The sequence below is a fragment of the Lichenostomus cassidix genome, chromosome 5 (genome assembly GCF_008360975.1).
Source record: "Lichenostomus cassidix isolate B80296 chromosome 5, HeHo_3.0, whole genome shotgun sequence".
Taxonomy (NCBI): Eukaryota; Metazoa; Chordata; class Aves; order Passeriformes; family Meliphagidae; genus Lichenostomus; species Lichenostomus cassidix.
In genome coordinates, this window is record NC_139486.1 from 45697147 (window position 1) to 45713241 (window position 16095).

Sequence of the window (16095 nt, forward strand, 5' to 3'; positions counted from 1 at the left end):
GGATTATTGGTACAATCTGCCTGATGCCAAATCCAAATGAATTGCTTTCTTAGCTAACATTACTTTGTTAATGAAGCACACATAATTTCTCTAGAGTTATTATCTAAGCAGTGCTTGTAAAACAGCATTTTATAGTGACTACTCATTTCAAGAAACAGTACCGGTTTTGCCTGAAATGAACTGGATTGTTAGATGATTTCCAATCTGAACCTCAACAGTGCTTGGACTGACCCTTGATGGCCATAAATCTTTATAGCACATATGGAATCACCTTTTGAGAGACGGATATGATACAAATGCAACTGCCAGACTTCAGTACAGTGGCTGGCAATGAAGGGCATTAACCCACAAAATGCCCCCTATTTGAGTGTCTTTTATATCAAGTTTGTAGCAAAAATATATGAGATGTGAGTCACTGGTGTATTGCATTAGCTTCATGATGGCTTATCTTCAGTGAGTCAGTGGTGATAAAGAAGCTGAGTTAATATTTACCTATCGTATTTACTAAAATCACATACCCTTTAATGGCAAATGATCCATGAAATGGGCTGTAAGGGGGCCAAGAGGAATTGTTCTTTTTGCTAATACAGCTGCAGAAGAGGGAAGGCCTCTTATCCTGCAGGGTCCAATAAAGGGAAGAGTTATTAATCCCAGTATGTTACTGCAGGGGGAATAGTTATAACTTGCGTGCCAATAGCAATGATTCAGTGGTAAGTGATCAACACAGTCTATAAGCTCCCTGTCAGTCTGCATTTCCTTCTGAATAGCTTCCATGTATTTCTTCTGAAAACCTCACTGTTTCCATGCTTGAATATAAAAACTTCATTTGAATGCAAATATCCTTCCCCTGTCAGTAGCCCTGAAATCATTGCAGAGGATTGAAGCATCCAGTGATTTCTAAGGAGTGTAGCCTGCAGTATCTGTGGAGAAGCCAGAAGCATCAGCTCTGGTTAGTCATTGACAGAAACTCTGCTTCCCAAGAAATGGCAAAGGAATGGCACAAATGACAGAGCAGACAAGCAGAGGTAAGAAAATGGCTAAGTACAGAGCAAGAGGACTGGGTTTCCTGTTTCTCTGAGTAGAGTTGTGCTCTTGCTTTTCTCAGGGGAGGATCCCAGATGACTGATACTACTACCTCTGCTGAGTTAAGTGGATAAGTGGATAAGTGGATGTTGATTCAATGAATCATTTGTTTTATTCTGTCTGTTCCTTGAACAGTTTTAACATGTGCTGTTCATGTTCTTCCCAGGCCCTGAAGTGCTAACTGGGGCTTACAGGGGGAAACAATGCCTTAGCTCATTCCTCCTGCCCATCCTCACATTCCCTTGAACCACCCCACATGTAGAACACAAAGGGCTGGAAGTTGCAGAGGTCAACCTCACTATGTCTTTGTCATCAAAGGACTACTCCAACCTGAAGAGTATCTTTGGCAAGTAATTAATATGTGGTTCCTGCTGCTTTTGTGCTGCTCGGTGGGAAAAAAGGGTGTTTTTTCTAGAGTCAGGAATCATACTCCTAGAGTCTGATTCTTCCTTCTACTCTCATACCAAAATGAATGAAATAGGTGCTTTGATTGCCTGGGTGGGAATGGGAAATGAAAGAGGACAGTGATTAAAAAAATGTGGACTTTATCTCAGCAGAATTCTGCATTTGGATTTTGACACTAGCTTTGATTGTGGAAAATTAATATGTTTCAGCTATCCATCTTTACGCTCAACTAAGCTCTCTTAGTCTATATCTGTGGTCTACTGACCTATGTCCTTTTCCTCCTGGGCTTCACAGCCCTTCCCCACTCTTGCCATCAGCCCTGTTCTGTGGCTGAACAATAACTCGATTTGAAAATTACTGTGAGAATCTGCTGAATTTGAGTGTTGCTATTGCATCGTATTCAATTTCAGATCATCCTCATATCTCCAATGTCATATTCTCATGGTTAGATGTATCTACTAGATATTCTCCTAATTTACTTTGTACCTATTTGGACAGAGATCAGGAGGAAAGATGTGTTGTGATTAGAAGGAAAAGCAGCAGCAGTCCATGAGTTCCATCACCAGTGCCATAAAGCCTGTTGGTTCTGTATTCCAGCCAAAATGGCAGGGCTTCAAGAACAGACTTTGCCTTCCAGTAGCGCCCTGCCTCAAGTGCGAGTGACAATGGAATTAATGGGACATGAGCAGTGGCAAAGGGTAACACGAACTCATGTTTCATGTCCTGCACAATGCTCTCGCACGCTGGTGCAGAGTTTTGTTTAGAGCAAGGGCAGCCGCAAATCTTCATTTGGCAGATCCTGCTACCTGCAATTCTGCAAAGCACCTCGTACCTGTGTAGGGCTGAAGGGAGCAGTGGGCCAGCTTTGGGACACTCCACTTCGGCAATAGCACAAAGCTTAGTAAAGCAGTGAGCAAGACCCCGTTCCCAAGGACCAGCTTGCTGCCTGCCAACCAGATAAAAGGCATTCATACTCACCAGTGGGTGCATGGACAGGCTTGACCTGAGGCCTTGCAACAATGGGAAAATCTATGTCTACCTTAAACTGTATTTGTGCCCACTTGCTACTGGCAATCCCTCTGGCTTCAGTGTATTCCCAAAGGGGTACGGAGTAACTGGAAATGTTATGTTACATTCCACTTCCAGTGGAATGTCTGTTATCTGTATTTGATTTGCTGGGACAAGGTGAGAAGCTTCCTCTCTTGTCAGGAGCAGTTCCCCCACGGCATGGCTGAGAAGAGATGCAAGGTCAGTTTGTGTCAGCAAAGCAAGTAAATCTCTAAAAGAGACCCTAAAATTACTCATATCAAAATCTCTAACAGGATGTCCTACAACAGACAGTAGAGCTCATTACTGAGCCCACTGGAATTTTCATAGGTGTGTGCTAGGGTGTTAAAGTACTTTGAAGCACCAAGGGACCCTTTTGCAGCAGTGTAATTTAGGTGGTGGAGGAATGAACTGTGGTCTACATTATGATGGGACTTGGGCACTGCTCCCTTATGATGTTTGGAGAATCCACCACCTCTGTGTGCATAAATAAATTAACTCCCCATGACTGACTGGTGTGATTAAAGCCCATTTGTACAGTTGAGATAAGAATTTTTGCACTTTTGATGTTGTCCCTGGTCTATTGAAGCAGTAAATCTGGCCTTTTTTTGTAAGGTATTTTGGATACACTTCTTAAAGGACAATGCCCTCTTGCCAAAAGATTTTGCTCTAAATAAACCATACATTATGCCTGGCCTGGCAATACTTTTTGCTCTGTTTAGAAGTTGCCGTTAAAGCCTGTAGAGGCAACAACACATTTTCTTGAGCTAGGGGACTCTGCTGATGTGCAAAACAGAGAAAAGGTCTGAAAAAGGTCAGTGATTGCTTGTAACTTATCAGATGTTATGAAAAATAAGAGTATTGTTGCCAAAGAAATAACAGTACTGTTGGAGGAGGATGAGGGGACCTCTTTAAAAAAAAAAGGAAATTAGAAAAAGACAGTTCTCTATCCCCATAAAACAAGAGGGAACTGGATACCTGTTCTGTTTAAAAGACAGGATGTTGCTGGGTGTTAATAATGAATAACTGAAACAAAATTTAATGAAGCTCCACCTTTCAGGGACCCTGCCATCAATGTTTTGTTCTCATGCCAAACTCCTGGACTATAAAATCTGCCTATAAGCCAAGAAAAAACACTTCCCTGAAAGGATTTTCAAGTTACGACTTCATGGCAAGATGGAAATAAAAAATGTGAGATCATTTTGGATCTTCTGCCTAATTTGGAGTTTTTGCAAGGGCAAAGAACCAGTTCAGATAGGTAAGAAAAGAATCTAATTCTTGCATTACTTGCTCTCATATTGCTCTCCATAGGTGACGAATAGAGCTGACAAATGAAAATGTGTAACATACTCATATAAGAGCTGCAGACATGCCAGATACTGTTAAACATTTTACATTTTCATCCTTATTGTCAACAATTGAAGTATTTTCTTTCTTTATTTCATTACTAGGTAGTGTATCGACTGTTTTATGTCCTAAGTGGCTAATATTAAGGAGGAATGCAATTTGCCTCTGAATTTTTGTGGTGCAAATTCCCTCTGAATGCAATTTGCACCACAAAACAAAAAAAGGTGACACCCTTTTCAACACATTTCACACATATTTTTTATCAAAGAAGTACTTACCATATCACCAGCAAGGCTTGATTGACCAGTATGAAATGCTGCATTAGCCGTAATCACATTTTTTGTGGTCTGCTGCACTGCTAACTCCTGGTTTGATTTTTAATGTCTTACGCTTTTACTGCTTAATACACAAACAATTGATGTACCAGTTATTCCAGCAATTTGTAGTTCCAGTTAAGTAATTCCAGCAATTTCACTTCCAGAAGAGCCAAACTTTCTCACTGGTCCTCCACACTGTGTAGAAAAGTGCTAAATTGCGCAACTCCACTTTAGTGCTGCAACCACCTATGGCAAGAAACAGTTCCTTAAGAAAGCTGTTTCTGCAAGGACTTACTGGGCACTTAAGTTTGTGCTGCACATTTATAACAAAAAGATCTGGATTTCTCAGTTCTTCCCTGCTGATTTTTAGGCAGAAATATTTAATAATATTTTAGATTTCATTGAGTAAATTAATAATTGATTTTGACTTGATCTGTGGTGGGTGTTGCTGTGTTGATATTCCTAAACATGCCACCTAAATAACATGAAGAAATTTATTTTCTGACATTTTCACTTGTCATTTTTTCAGATAGGCCTAGAAGAAGTGTTAAAAGCATTTTGTAGCAAGCATATATAATTTAATTCAAGATGATTCATGTTTTCTTTGTGAAGCTCAGTGGTGTGAAAACTGCTTTCTGAAGTAATGTCTTACATGCCCTTAGAGTGTATATCTGTACCTTTGACAGAAGTACAGCTTAGAGGTCCAAAACGTGAGTTTTGGGTGAGAAGGAAAACCACGTATCTCTTAACCAACAGCTGAAGCTCGTAGCAGCCTCAACCACTGAGATCAGCAGCTGCCACTTTGCTATAAAGTCATGCCACCTGTGATACCTCCTGGAAAGGACTCAGTACAAGACTTTGGACCAAAGTCTTGCCTGAGTTAAATGACATTTAGACAGCCAGAATGGGATTCTCTTCACTTCACTTTAGGTATCTACAGTGTAACTGTGTCTACAGCATAAATACAGACACAGCCTTTCTAGACAACGGAGAGATGCATGTGGTTTTCAGCATCTTCTTGCTAAGCAGATATGTAAGATGAGAAAACTGAACTTCTTCTGCTTCTAACTGTTAACTTCAAAGGAGCCTGGGCTAATCTGCTCACATTGCAGGTATCTCTGGACTTCAAAAGTCATGGACTTCAAAAGTTCAGTGAGATGAAACTTCTTCCCATAGGCTAGTATCTTCCAGGAGTTACAATTTTTTGCCTTTGAAAATTCCCCTTTAATGTTTTCCAAGAAAAAGAGGCAAAGCACCTCATATGGGGTGAATGTCTAAGTTCCCCTCTTATGTTTTTTTTCTTTAGTCCAGGTCTCTACTGTCAGTAGGAGTGAATGTGCCACCTGGGGCAATTTCCACTTCCATACATTTGACCATGTAAAGTTTACTTTTCCTGGAACCTGCACGTACGTCTTCGCTTCACACTGCAATGACAGCTACCAGGACTTTAACATCCAGATCAGACGCAGTGCCAAGAACAGCTTCCTGATCTACTTCACTGTCACCATTGATGGAGTGGTCCTGGAGGTGAAGGAGACAGGGATCACGGTGAATGGGAAGAAGTGAGTAAAGACCATACTGTTGTTGTGTGCTGCATTTTTATTGCTGTGTTTGGTGGTCTGGCTGGAAAGCAGTGGCTGTGTATGAGATGTTCATAGCTCCCTGAACAGGGTATTGTGAAGAGTACCCCCCATACTGGTAGAGGAGGCAAGAAGCATTTAAACCAAACTACATCTCCCAGGGACCAACACCAACGAGTTAAGCAGAGAGCAATGTGTATGTTATAAAAACAGTAGGTATTTTAAGATTTCCTTAATGTTGCTTTGATTTGAGAGGGAGGGATGGAGGAAAGTACATAAATCCCAACACTTTATTTATTAAAAGTTTAGATTTTGTAGAAGTGCTGTGGTTTTTCTTTTTCTGAAAACATTACTTCTGTGGTCCTACCCTACTGTTGTATGTTGCTGTTCAGGAACAGATGGTTCTTCTAGGAATAGTTTTCTGTTTCCACATAGATTAGGCTAGAAAGTTGCACTGCTTTGCAGATCACAACTTGCCCTGAGATCTTGTTATAAAGAAAAGGCAGAATTTTTAGAGGTCAAAATCCATACCTATAATTCCCATTCAAAATGAACCACAAAGGAAACTGCAAAGAGAAGGGTAAAAATATTCCATACGTAAAAATCATGTGCAACAATAACTGAAAGTTGGGCACAATGTTAACGGCAGTCCTCATGAGAAGAGCAGAGTCCTGCTCCTAGCATATAATTATGAAGGGCCTAGGCAACCTTTGACTCTGGAATACCCCTCACAATCTTGTTGGAGAGAAAATTGCAAGCATATGGGCTGTCTTGACAGCCTTCTAGAAACAACCAAATATAGAATAGCACCACTCTGTTGTAATTATAGCACCAAAGCCCATATGTGTCTCCTAAATCAAAGGGGCAAGAAATATCCTATCTTCTAGCCATTTTCTGAATCTCTAAGTTTTGCAGGCTGTTGTAAAATGAATGGCAATTGTTTTGGTAAGATGGAAAAGTAATGTAGGTCTGAGTTGCATCAGTACATGAATAACAGAACTGAGCTGTTTATGAATCCCAAATGTGAAGGAAGTCCTGGAAGGATGATGATAACCTGCAGTGTCCTCATGTGGAGGGCCATTTTTCCAATGTTGTCATCTTTCTCTTTAGAAACTGTTGGGTTAGGTCCTTGGGTTTGGCTGCTTTCTATCAGTCAAGTGATTGATGCAGCATTGACAAAAGACCAAAATACATTGTGTTGTGGATTAAGTTTGGTAAAAGGTCACAGTGGACAATGTAATGCATTGTGTGGCTGAAAGCTGACCTTGCAAAGAGTGTTCCCATGTCTTTTTTTAGTTTCTTTTAACCCTAGTTTTCTTTCCTATGTGTCTGAGGATTTCATCAGTCTTTTTTTTCACAGCAATCTGTTTTGTTCCCTTGAATTTTCAGGATTGCCATGCCTTTCAGCTTGAAGAGCATCCTGATTGAGGACACCTGTACTTACTTTCAAGTCACTTCCAAGCTGGGCCTGACACTCAAGTGGAACTGGGCTGACACTCTCCTAGTATGAACAGCCAGTTAGTTGTTTTTCTCCTGGTGAACCTCATCGATGATGAAAAGCAGGGCTGAATGCAGGCACTGTGTTGATATGTGAAATTGTTGGAGGGAGGTATCACTGAGCTGAGATATCCATAAGCTGATAGAGAAATACCAAACTAGGTAATAGTTTCAGAGGGCAGGGGCAGGGAGCCACAACCCCATGGCATTTCCAGCTTATTTTATGTGACAAGAAGTGACACGGTTAACCCTGGATAGAACACATCTGTAGTTAGTTCCTTGCTCCATGGGGCACTGGCAGCAACACAGCCCTCCAGCTCTGACTTGCTACTCTGTCTCACACACATCTTGTAGGGGAAACTAATCTGTGTGGCCAGACCTTGGCCTCTCTCATTCCAAAGCCATGTTATGTGGGAATTCTCCTCTAAACATCCACCCTGCAATATTCTCTTCTGCAACAGTGAATTTACACTTTAGTGTGTGAATACTTATCCTTCACAATCAGGACTGAGATTAACTAAATGGAAGTTTTGTGTCATGTTTTGCCATTCAGAGAGATAGAGGGAGAGTAAAAGGTGAAAAAAGAGGAAAAATACCAGGAATTAATCAAGTGATATTGAAATTCTGTTTTATTGAAGTATTTGCTTCCTCCCTTCCTGTGTACTAATTAATACCTAAATTAAAGGCAGTACCTGTACATTACTGTAGAGTGGACACAACTATAGGAAAAGCACTGCCTTTTTTTGGTGGACCGAAGTCGCACCGGTACTGTTCCCCATGCATGTAGGAGTGATAAGCAGAAACAGTTTTATCTAGCAAGGCAATAGTGTGCTGACCTGGCTCCTTTTCTCCCCTAAGTATGGGCAAAACTTATAAAAAAGTAATGCTGGACAGACCCACCCCTAGAAGTGCTATAAAATGTTCCATTCACCCTATGGACTAGAAAACCCATTAGATATGGCTAAAAGTTAACCAGAAGCTGCTTCTTTACAACATCCAGCATTAGAGCACAGTTATCTGACCTGCCTAGAGAGGAGCTGTGGTACTGTGCAAGATGTACCAAATGTCTATATACCAGTGTCTCTATACTGGCCAAGGATTAATCCAGTATTCAACATGCTTCAGTTACCTCTTTAGTGGGTAGGAATGACTATTGCTAGAGGATTATCTTCCCATTTGAATTCAAGCTCTCTGCAGATAAATTTTATGAGAGATTGTGGCAGAAAAATTGTGGCTACAAAGTGGGAATGAGCACTTCTGCCACTGTGTTTTCTGTTGTGAATCACTTTGTAACAAGTGCTGCTGGTGTGGGGAAAAGCCTTTAAACTCTGAGTTTCCTCTTTTAGCTGGACCTGGAAGAAACATATAAAGAGAAAATATGTGGTCTATGTGGGAACTATGATGGCAATGAGAAGAATGATTTGATTTTGGATGGTAGGTCATAAATACAGCATATTCCACCCAGAACAGACCTCTTTATACATGACATGAAAATTGATATCTGTTTCCTCTGAGCAGGGTTTCAGTTTCCTGACAGGCACATGAACATTTCCATATACAGGAGACGTATTTTAAGAGGTTCTAAGATTATTTGGGATTCTCTGCTCTTTTCAAACTTGTAAGAGTCTCCAACCTCTTTGACTCAAATTAATTGCTTGGCTATCATGCAGCAACATTGCCAAGCTTCCTGCTGATAATAACGTACTTTAAGGAAATGCATGAGTACATTTTCTGTTCTTCCATTTTAATCAATCTACATGTGTTTATTCTTGCCTCTATAATGAAATAAAAGCATCAGAGGAAACACAGGGATTTCACTGAACATCTTTGAAGAAACTGTGGTGCCATCCACTGACACCTTCAGATATTGCAAATGGCTGAGGCTATATTCCTGCAGCAGGTTGTATGGGTGGAAAGAAACCATCCTGGGATATCAACTGCAGGACTGAAGCCAAAGCTATAACAACATTCCTTCATGTAATATCTGTATGACTATTATGCATGCAAACAGAAAACTGTATATGCTCAAACACCCATAACAAAGAGAAGTCTTTGGAGATTAGGAGAAGCACCAGAAATGTCAAGAGTCTCATGTGATTTTAAATGATAGCAGGCCTTAATGCAAGTGTGCCAGATTGCTGGCTCTAGCTCAACAGGAGTTATATCAGGCTATCATTCTCTATGATATGGATGCTGGTTCAATTTGGGCATTTCATGAAGTGCATACTGCCTTAGACCCCAAAGAGCAAGTGCATTTTTCTAGCCGATTAACTGATCTAAAGAATTGCAGGAAGTTACTGAAATGCATCTGGGGACTTTTGCAGGGTATAAAATGCATCCGAGACAGTTTGGGAACTTCCACAAAGTAGAGGATCCATCACAAAAGTGTGCTGATGTGAGCCCAGATGACCACAGTGGAAGACATCCCAGGAGGAGGGACAACAGATGCAGCGGATATGTAAGTATGTGTGACCAAGAGGTACAAACCTTTCCAACATACAGTGTTGAAGAGAATGTTGAAAAAAATGTCAAAAACAGAGCATGCACTAAACTGAATTTTTCATGACTTTACACATAAATTGAGCAGAATGATGATCTTATAGCTGAAAGAATATGCTGTTATGGTGTTAAAAAAATAGACAGTGGGAAAATGCACAATTGAATGAAAGCTTCCAATCTAAGAAAGAGGACTTCATAACATGAAAGCTAGACTGGATAATCTCCTGAGACCCCTTCCAACTTGAATTATCATGTGACTGTGGAATTGTGTCATCAAAACTTGAGATGTATGTTCAGGAATCTAAAAGGTGGCAAAATTTCAAGTATTGCTCTTCTTTCCCTTCTTTTCTTTCTTTTTTAACAGAAAAAAGCATGCAAGAAACTTATGTCCCGTTTTGGAAACTGCCCCAGAGTGGTTGCCTTTGATGACTACACAGAGACCTGTGCTGAGGATATGTGCCACTGCGCAGTTAATTCTTCTCACTCTGAGTTGGTTTCCAGCTGCATATGCAGCACTTTAAACCAGTACTCTCGAGACTGTGTCCTGAGGAAGGGAGACCCCGGGGAATGGAGGACCAGAGAACTCTGCTGTAAGTAGCTCTGGAGATTTGTTTCAGGTTAGACATTTACACAAATGTTCTGATCCCTGCAGAGCAAAGCTAGGAGCTCTGGTAACTACCTTGAATCTATCTGTGAAAGTACTTTGACAGAAACATTGTTAGGGGATAAGCTTTGACAAATTTAACTTGATTTTGCTCCTTAAATTAGAACTATACCTTGATGTTGCCCACCTCCTTCTTAAAACTAAGTTTCCTCCAAATTTTTTTTTTAAATTTTACCATGCACAGTTAACTGATAAAGGACCTTGTTTCAACACGTTGCCAACTAGACAGAAGTAGTTACTGAGAAGTAAAATATGTTTGTACTTTTCCTGTGTTTTCATACTCAGCAGTCCAGCTACCGAGCAGGAAATCTGTGTAAATCCAGGCGGAAGGCTACAGGTAGTTCACCCAAACAGCTGGTGTGGATTGGGACAGCAAATTAATGCCATAAGGACTGATGCTTCAGGCAAAAATCAACTATTATGACTCCCTAAATGATTCTGGTGTTCTTTGCTTATATTATAACTTCAGCCAACCTTGAGCTAGTAATGTGAAATAGTTCATATTTCCCAGCAGCACAGTTTTGTCCAAAAGATAAAGTGGCCATTAAAAGATCCTTTAAGAGGTTGAACAAACAAACATATCTGGATAGAAGGTCTTGTAAACAAGAAATGGAGGAAAGGAGGAAGGAGGAGTTAGGTAGTGACACAACAATTGGAGATATCTTATAAATACATCATTAACTAACATATTCCATTTTGGTTTGGTCTTGCAGATCAGGAATGCCCAAACAACATGGAGTACATGGAATGTGGAAACTCCTGTGCTGACACATGTGCAGATCCAGAAAGGAGCAAGATTTGTAAAGCCCCATGTACAGATGGCTGTTTCTGTCCTCCTGGTAAGGCAGCTCACTTCTGCCCATGATCACACACATCAAGGGACAAAAAGGGAGGTTGTTGCCTTTCTTTAACATTTCATGAAACAAATAAACTGTTTCTTCTAGCATAGTTTAACAACTTTTCTTCTTGGAAGTAAAGATTCAACATCCTGACACTGGAGGAGGAGAGGGAAAGGCTTCTAAGGACTAGACAGGGAAAATATGGTGCAGAGGTGTTTCCTAAATGGTAAGAATGCAGGTGAACATGTCCAGTGAGATGCCTCCCTGCTATGGAGACTAATTCTTGCTGTAGCTTAAGTCACACAAAACCTAAATTCATGTCCAGGTATGTGCATTTATAAATTTGCACATGAAACAGTCTACAATGAGGTTCTGATTTCTGTTAGATTCACTATTAGAAAAGGATGGAAACCAGCTCACACCCTTGCAATCTGGAACTTGATAATCTTGCCCATAGTGAAAACTTTCACAACAGTGAAATGTTCTTTTAGTTTTGCATGGCTTTCATTTGAGCTCTAGTGAGAAATGTTTCCTATCCATTAACATCTGAAAGGGCTTGGTGTGGTGTTTTCCTTAAAAAGTATCCCATTTATTTGAAGAAATGCTAAATAGTCCAGAGTTTTCTCCATACTCTAATCTTCCTTGATGGTATTTCCCAGACTCACCAAAGGAATATTAACTAGCCAATGTGTCTGAACAGGAACTATCCTTGATGACCTCAGCAGCAAGAAGTGCATCCCCAGAGACAGCTGCCCCTGTACGTTTCAAGGCAAAGTCTACCCATCTGGAGGAACTTATTCCACTCCCTGCCAGAACTGGTACTGTTGTGGTCTTCATTGCATTAACAAGAGAGAAGCATTTATTTCAGAACATCAATGAGTTGCATTCTGTACTTTCCTTTTCTGTTTTTGAACCTTTTCCTGACATTTGTCTTAAATAACAATTCAAAGCATTGGTCTGAATTTCAACAGTATATGAAAACTTAGAGGTAGTCTTCAACCACACATAGTTGTTACTCACCCTCACTTGAAACTGCTTGTGAAAACTGAGCTCAGATTTCAGAATGTAGGAAAAGGAGACTCTTCACTGATTAATTCAGAGACTTTAGCCACTAGAGTGAGGTGAGAACTCATACTGTGTCAATAAGTGACACAATAAGTGACACTTCCAACAACATCTGGATCTGCACAAGGCTGTTTAAAGGCCTGGATCTCAAAAGTCCTGATCCTTGAGAATGATTTGATTTAGAAAAAAACCCTTGCCTGTTGAACCCATCTCCACTCTGCACTAGTGAAAGGTGACAAGACCTTAGGTATATTACTCTCAAAGCAGTTTTATTCCTTACTCTGATACCCATCTAGTGAATGAACAGTGGTTTGTGTTATCTGAACTCCTATGACACAACATCATTTCTTGACCATTACCTTAACCTTTGCTATAGGGAGGAATGAAATGTGCTGTGGTGCATGGTGGGGCAGGCCAGATGTTCTGCAAACCCCTTTGGATTTTCTGGATTTTGAGGAAATGCTACTCAAATCCCAGAAATTTTGGGTAACTGAACTTAATGGGCTTTGGGTGGTTCCCATCTCACCACATACTCACTTATTCCTTTCAAAGCCTGAGCCTACATGGCCAGGCTGTTTTCTTCTTGTGTGCACAGGTGTGAGAATTGCTCATTATCTCAGGTCCTCCACAATTAGCTGCTGAGCAGTTGCATCAGTAGCAAAAGATGTTGCAAGATCCTGCAAGGTTCTTTCTTTAAAAAGTCAAGTAAACAACTTAGCACCTGAAAACCATTCCTTGCTTTCCTGTCTCAGTGTCTCTCGGAGGGAGCCAGCTCAAAGCCCAGTGCAGTTAACTCTCTCACTGAGAGGAATTCAACTCTCACACTTCAAGGGCCTAATATAAAGTCTTCCACCCACAGGGTTTTAATAAGAAGCCAAGATAACGAGCTATAAAGACAGAGGTTGCATCTGTGCAGATTCGAATGATGTATCACCTTTGCTCCCTGGAAGCTGTGCTCATTCTAACTGCTGCTTTTTGGGTTTTGCACAGTACTTGCAAAGGAGGCCACTGGAGCTGTATCTCTCTGCCCTGCTCTGGAAGTTGCCACATAGATGGAGGATTCCATATAACAACATTTGATAATAAGAGATTCAATTTTCATGGCAACTGTCATTATGTCTTAGCTAAGGTATGAGCAGTTTCTCTCTTCACTCCTAAATCTCTTGATTAGCGTGAGGCACTAAACTCTGCTGGAGCTTTATAGGACTTAATTTAATTAAAAGGCACCAATCCAGCAAAGCACTTCAACACGTGCTCAGTCTTAAACCCCATAAATTTTTGAATTTGCAATGGATTGCAAGTCAATTGCTGATGCTTAGCTTCAAAGTTTTGCAACTTCAACACAGTTGTACTTTTTAAAAAAATTAAATAATTTTCTTAATGGATGTATTGATGTTGATTTAAGCATTTCTTCTGAAGTTTTGTTCATGTGTGACTGTCAGAATGAAGCGGATGAGGCAAAATTTCTGCAAAAAGATTGAATTCCCCATGAATACCTCCAAATGAGATCCACAAAGGCTGATAGCAAGGAAACAGAGTGCAAAGGAAAGTTAGTGAAAATTATTGATTTTGGCAATGAAATAAATAGTTTGCAGTTGGAGATCAAATACCCCAGTTCTTTCATTATTCCATATTAGCCTCTCAGTGACACTTTTTTCTCTTCTAGCTCCCATCCTCTAGTATGCTCACAATGCCTGCACAAACCTTTTTCATGTCTTCTCAGAACACTGACGACACAGTTGTGGTGATTGGAGAGATCATTCAGTGTGGGACTTCAAGGACAATGACTTGTCTAAAGAATGCATTGGTCACACTCGGAAGAACTGTGAGTAATGACTAATTAGTGATACACAGTAGGTCACTTCTATTTTCCCTACATTCCTCTGTGGTGCCTGGACAGTGAGTTACATTGACCCCAGAGGTGATGAGGTTTTCAAGACACTACTCCTTAATGCTTAATGAAGCTTATCAGGTTGCTCTTGTCTGTCTCATGTTATATGTATTCACTGCTGTGAGCTTTTTTTTTTCCCCTGCAGACTATAAAAATATGTTCCTGTGGAAATATCTACATGAACAATTTCATTGTGAGGCTGCCTGTAAGCAAAGGTAAATACCCTTCTTCACACCTTCCTCAGAGTAGCCTACATCTATTTGCAGAGGGATGTCTGCTCCTTTCTCTGAAAAGAACATGATTCTGCTCATTGTTAGGTGGAGACTAGGTCCAGGATTCCCTGGGAATCCCTGTGTTACTAGATGCACTAGTAAATGGAAGTTCCTGTTCACTCAGCTTCACAAAGATTTGCAAGTGCATACAAAATTTTTTTCTTTTTCTCCTTCTTTTTTAGATGGCATCACCATTTTCAGACAATCTACATTTTTTATCAAAATCTTGAGCTCAGCTGGAGTGCAGATTCGAGTGCAAATGAAACCTGTAATGCAGCTCTCCATAACAGTCGATCATTCCTTTCAGAATCGCACCTCTGGTAGGACACATAAGGCTAAACCCTTCCATTTGCTGAAGAAAATCTCTGTGATGTTTAGTGTTTGCAGATCTTTTAGACTCCATGGGTTTAAAGAGGCCTTCATCAGAGGCTTGTGAAATGCAGACTATGTTCCTGGTTTTGCCACCAATCTCCTGTTTACACCATTTAAGATTTTTGTGTTTCTGTTTCCTATCTGCATAATGGGATTACACCCTGTGTCTTGGACCTATTTTGTTTTTCTTTTGCCATTTCCTTTGTTTATAAGCCTTTGGGGAAGATACTTCTCTGTCAGCTAGTGTTTACGGAAGCACATTTAAGCAGTTCCAACCCCTGTGCTATCCCTAAGTGCTACTGTAATGCAGAAAATAATTACACTCTAAACACAGGGTTGTATCTGGTTTGTGGGAACATCAGGAAGTGTCTGAAGGAAAATGGGTTTCTCTCAGGCAAGGTACATTATAGAGCTAAGAGTGTTCATCTAGAAGCTATTTCTTTTTTCATGCATCTAGGGATTTCTTCTTTTCTTTTGCCTTTATTTTCCCCCTCCTACACAAGGTCTTTGTGGCAATTTCAATAATGTCCAGACTGATGACTTCAGAACAGTCACTGGAGCTGTGGAAGATTCAGCTTCTGCTTTTGGGAACTCATGGAAAACTAGAGCCAGCTGTTTTGATGTTGAGGACAGCTTTGAAGATCCTTGTTCAAACAGTGTGGATAAAGGTACCAGGCTTTTCATCCCTGGTTTATCAGTGCAAATAATTTTCACATGATGGATAATCAAAAAAGCCTTAGAAACCCTGTAACATCAAAAACCTATGCCTTTGAGGCTATTACTAGAGAGAAAACATTGTGTTTTGAAGGTCTTGAAGAGGATAGCTTTGCTTTTAAAACAAAAAGAGAGCACTGCTGGAGAAAGAGCCAACACCTCCACTGATGACTTGAAAATCACACACAGCATCAATGAGAGCAATTTAGGTTTAAGGCAGAGCATACTTGGTTGCCAATATTTGGGCAAGTTCTTCATCCAATCTAGGCTGTTAGAGCTGTGCAGAAGTCCAGAGGAAGAAGTTATCAACAGTACTGAGTTAAGCAAGCATTGCACTCTACTAGGTGTCTTGTCTTATTTTTCACTTTGACTGGATTTGGATATATATAGGATTTGGACTGACCTCTCCTAGGTATTGCCACATGTAATTAAAGCTGCAGCTCAAAGCCAGGCAGCTCACTAATTATTACATGCTTGATGATATTGCTTGACTGCAAGAAATT

The 16095-nt window shown here is 40.4% G+C and overlaps 1 protein-coding gene across 1 annotated transcript in view; it reads left to right on the top strand.

Moving 5' to 3' along the window:
- Window positions 1–717: 717 nt before the first annotated feature.
- The window catches only part of LOC146436523 (mucin-5B), a 46265-nt gene continuing 30887 nt past the window's right edge, over window positions 718–16095 (top strand). The window contains exons 1-14 of the mRNA XM_085062808.1: window positions 718–1025; window positions 3596–3793; window positions 5506–5761; window positions 7169–7283; window positions 8623–8710; window positions 9601–9734; window positions 10140–10365; window positions 11153–11278; window positions 11979–12096; window positions 13334–13472; window positions 14067–14168; window positions 14380–14449; window positions 14689–14826; window positions 15382–15546. Of these exons, the coding sequence (XP_084918934.1) occupies window positions 3712–3793; window positions 5506–5761; window positions 7169–7283; window positions 8623–8710; window positions 9601–9734; window positions 10140–10365; window positions 11153–11278; window positions 11979–12096; window positions 13334–13472; window positions 14067–14168; window positions 14380–14449; window positions 14689–14826; window positions 15382–15546 (1759 nt within the window). The 5' untranslated portion in view covers window positions 718–1025; window positions 3596–3711. The remainder of the gene's footprint in view (window positions 1026–3595; window positions 3794–5505; window positions 5762–7168; window positions 7284–8622; window positions 8711–9600; window positions 9735–10139; window positions 10366–11152; window positions 11279–11978; window positions 12097–13333; window positions 13473–14066; window positions 14169–14379; window positions 14450–14688; window positions 14827–15381; window positions 15547–16095) is intronic.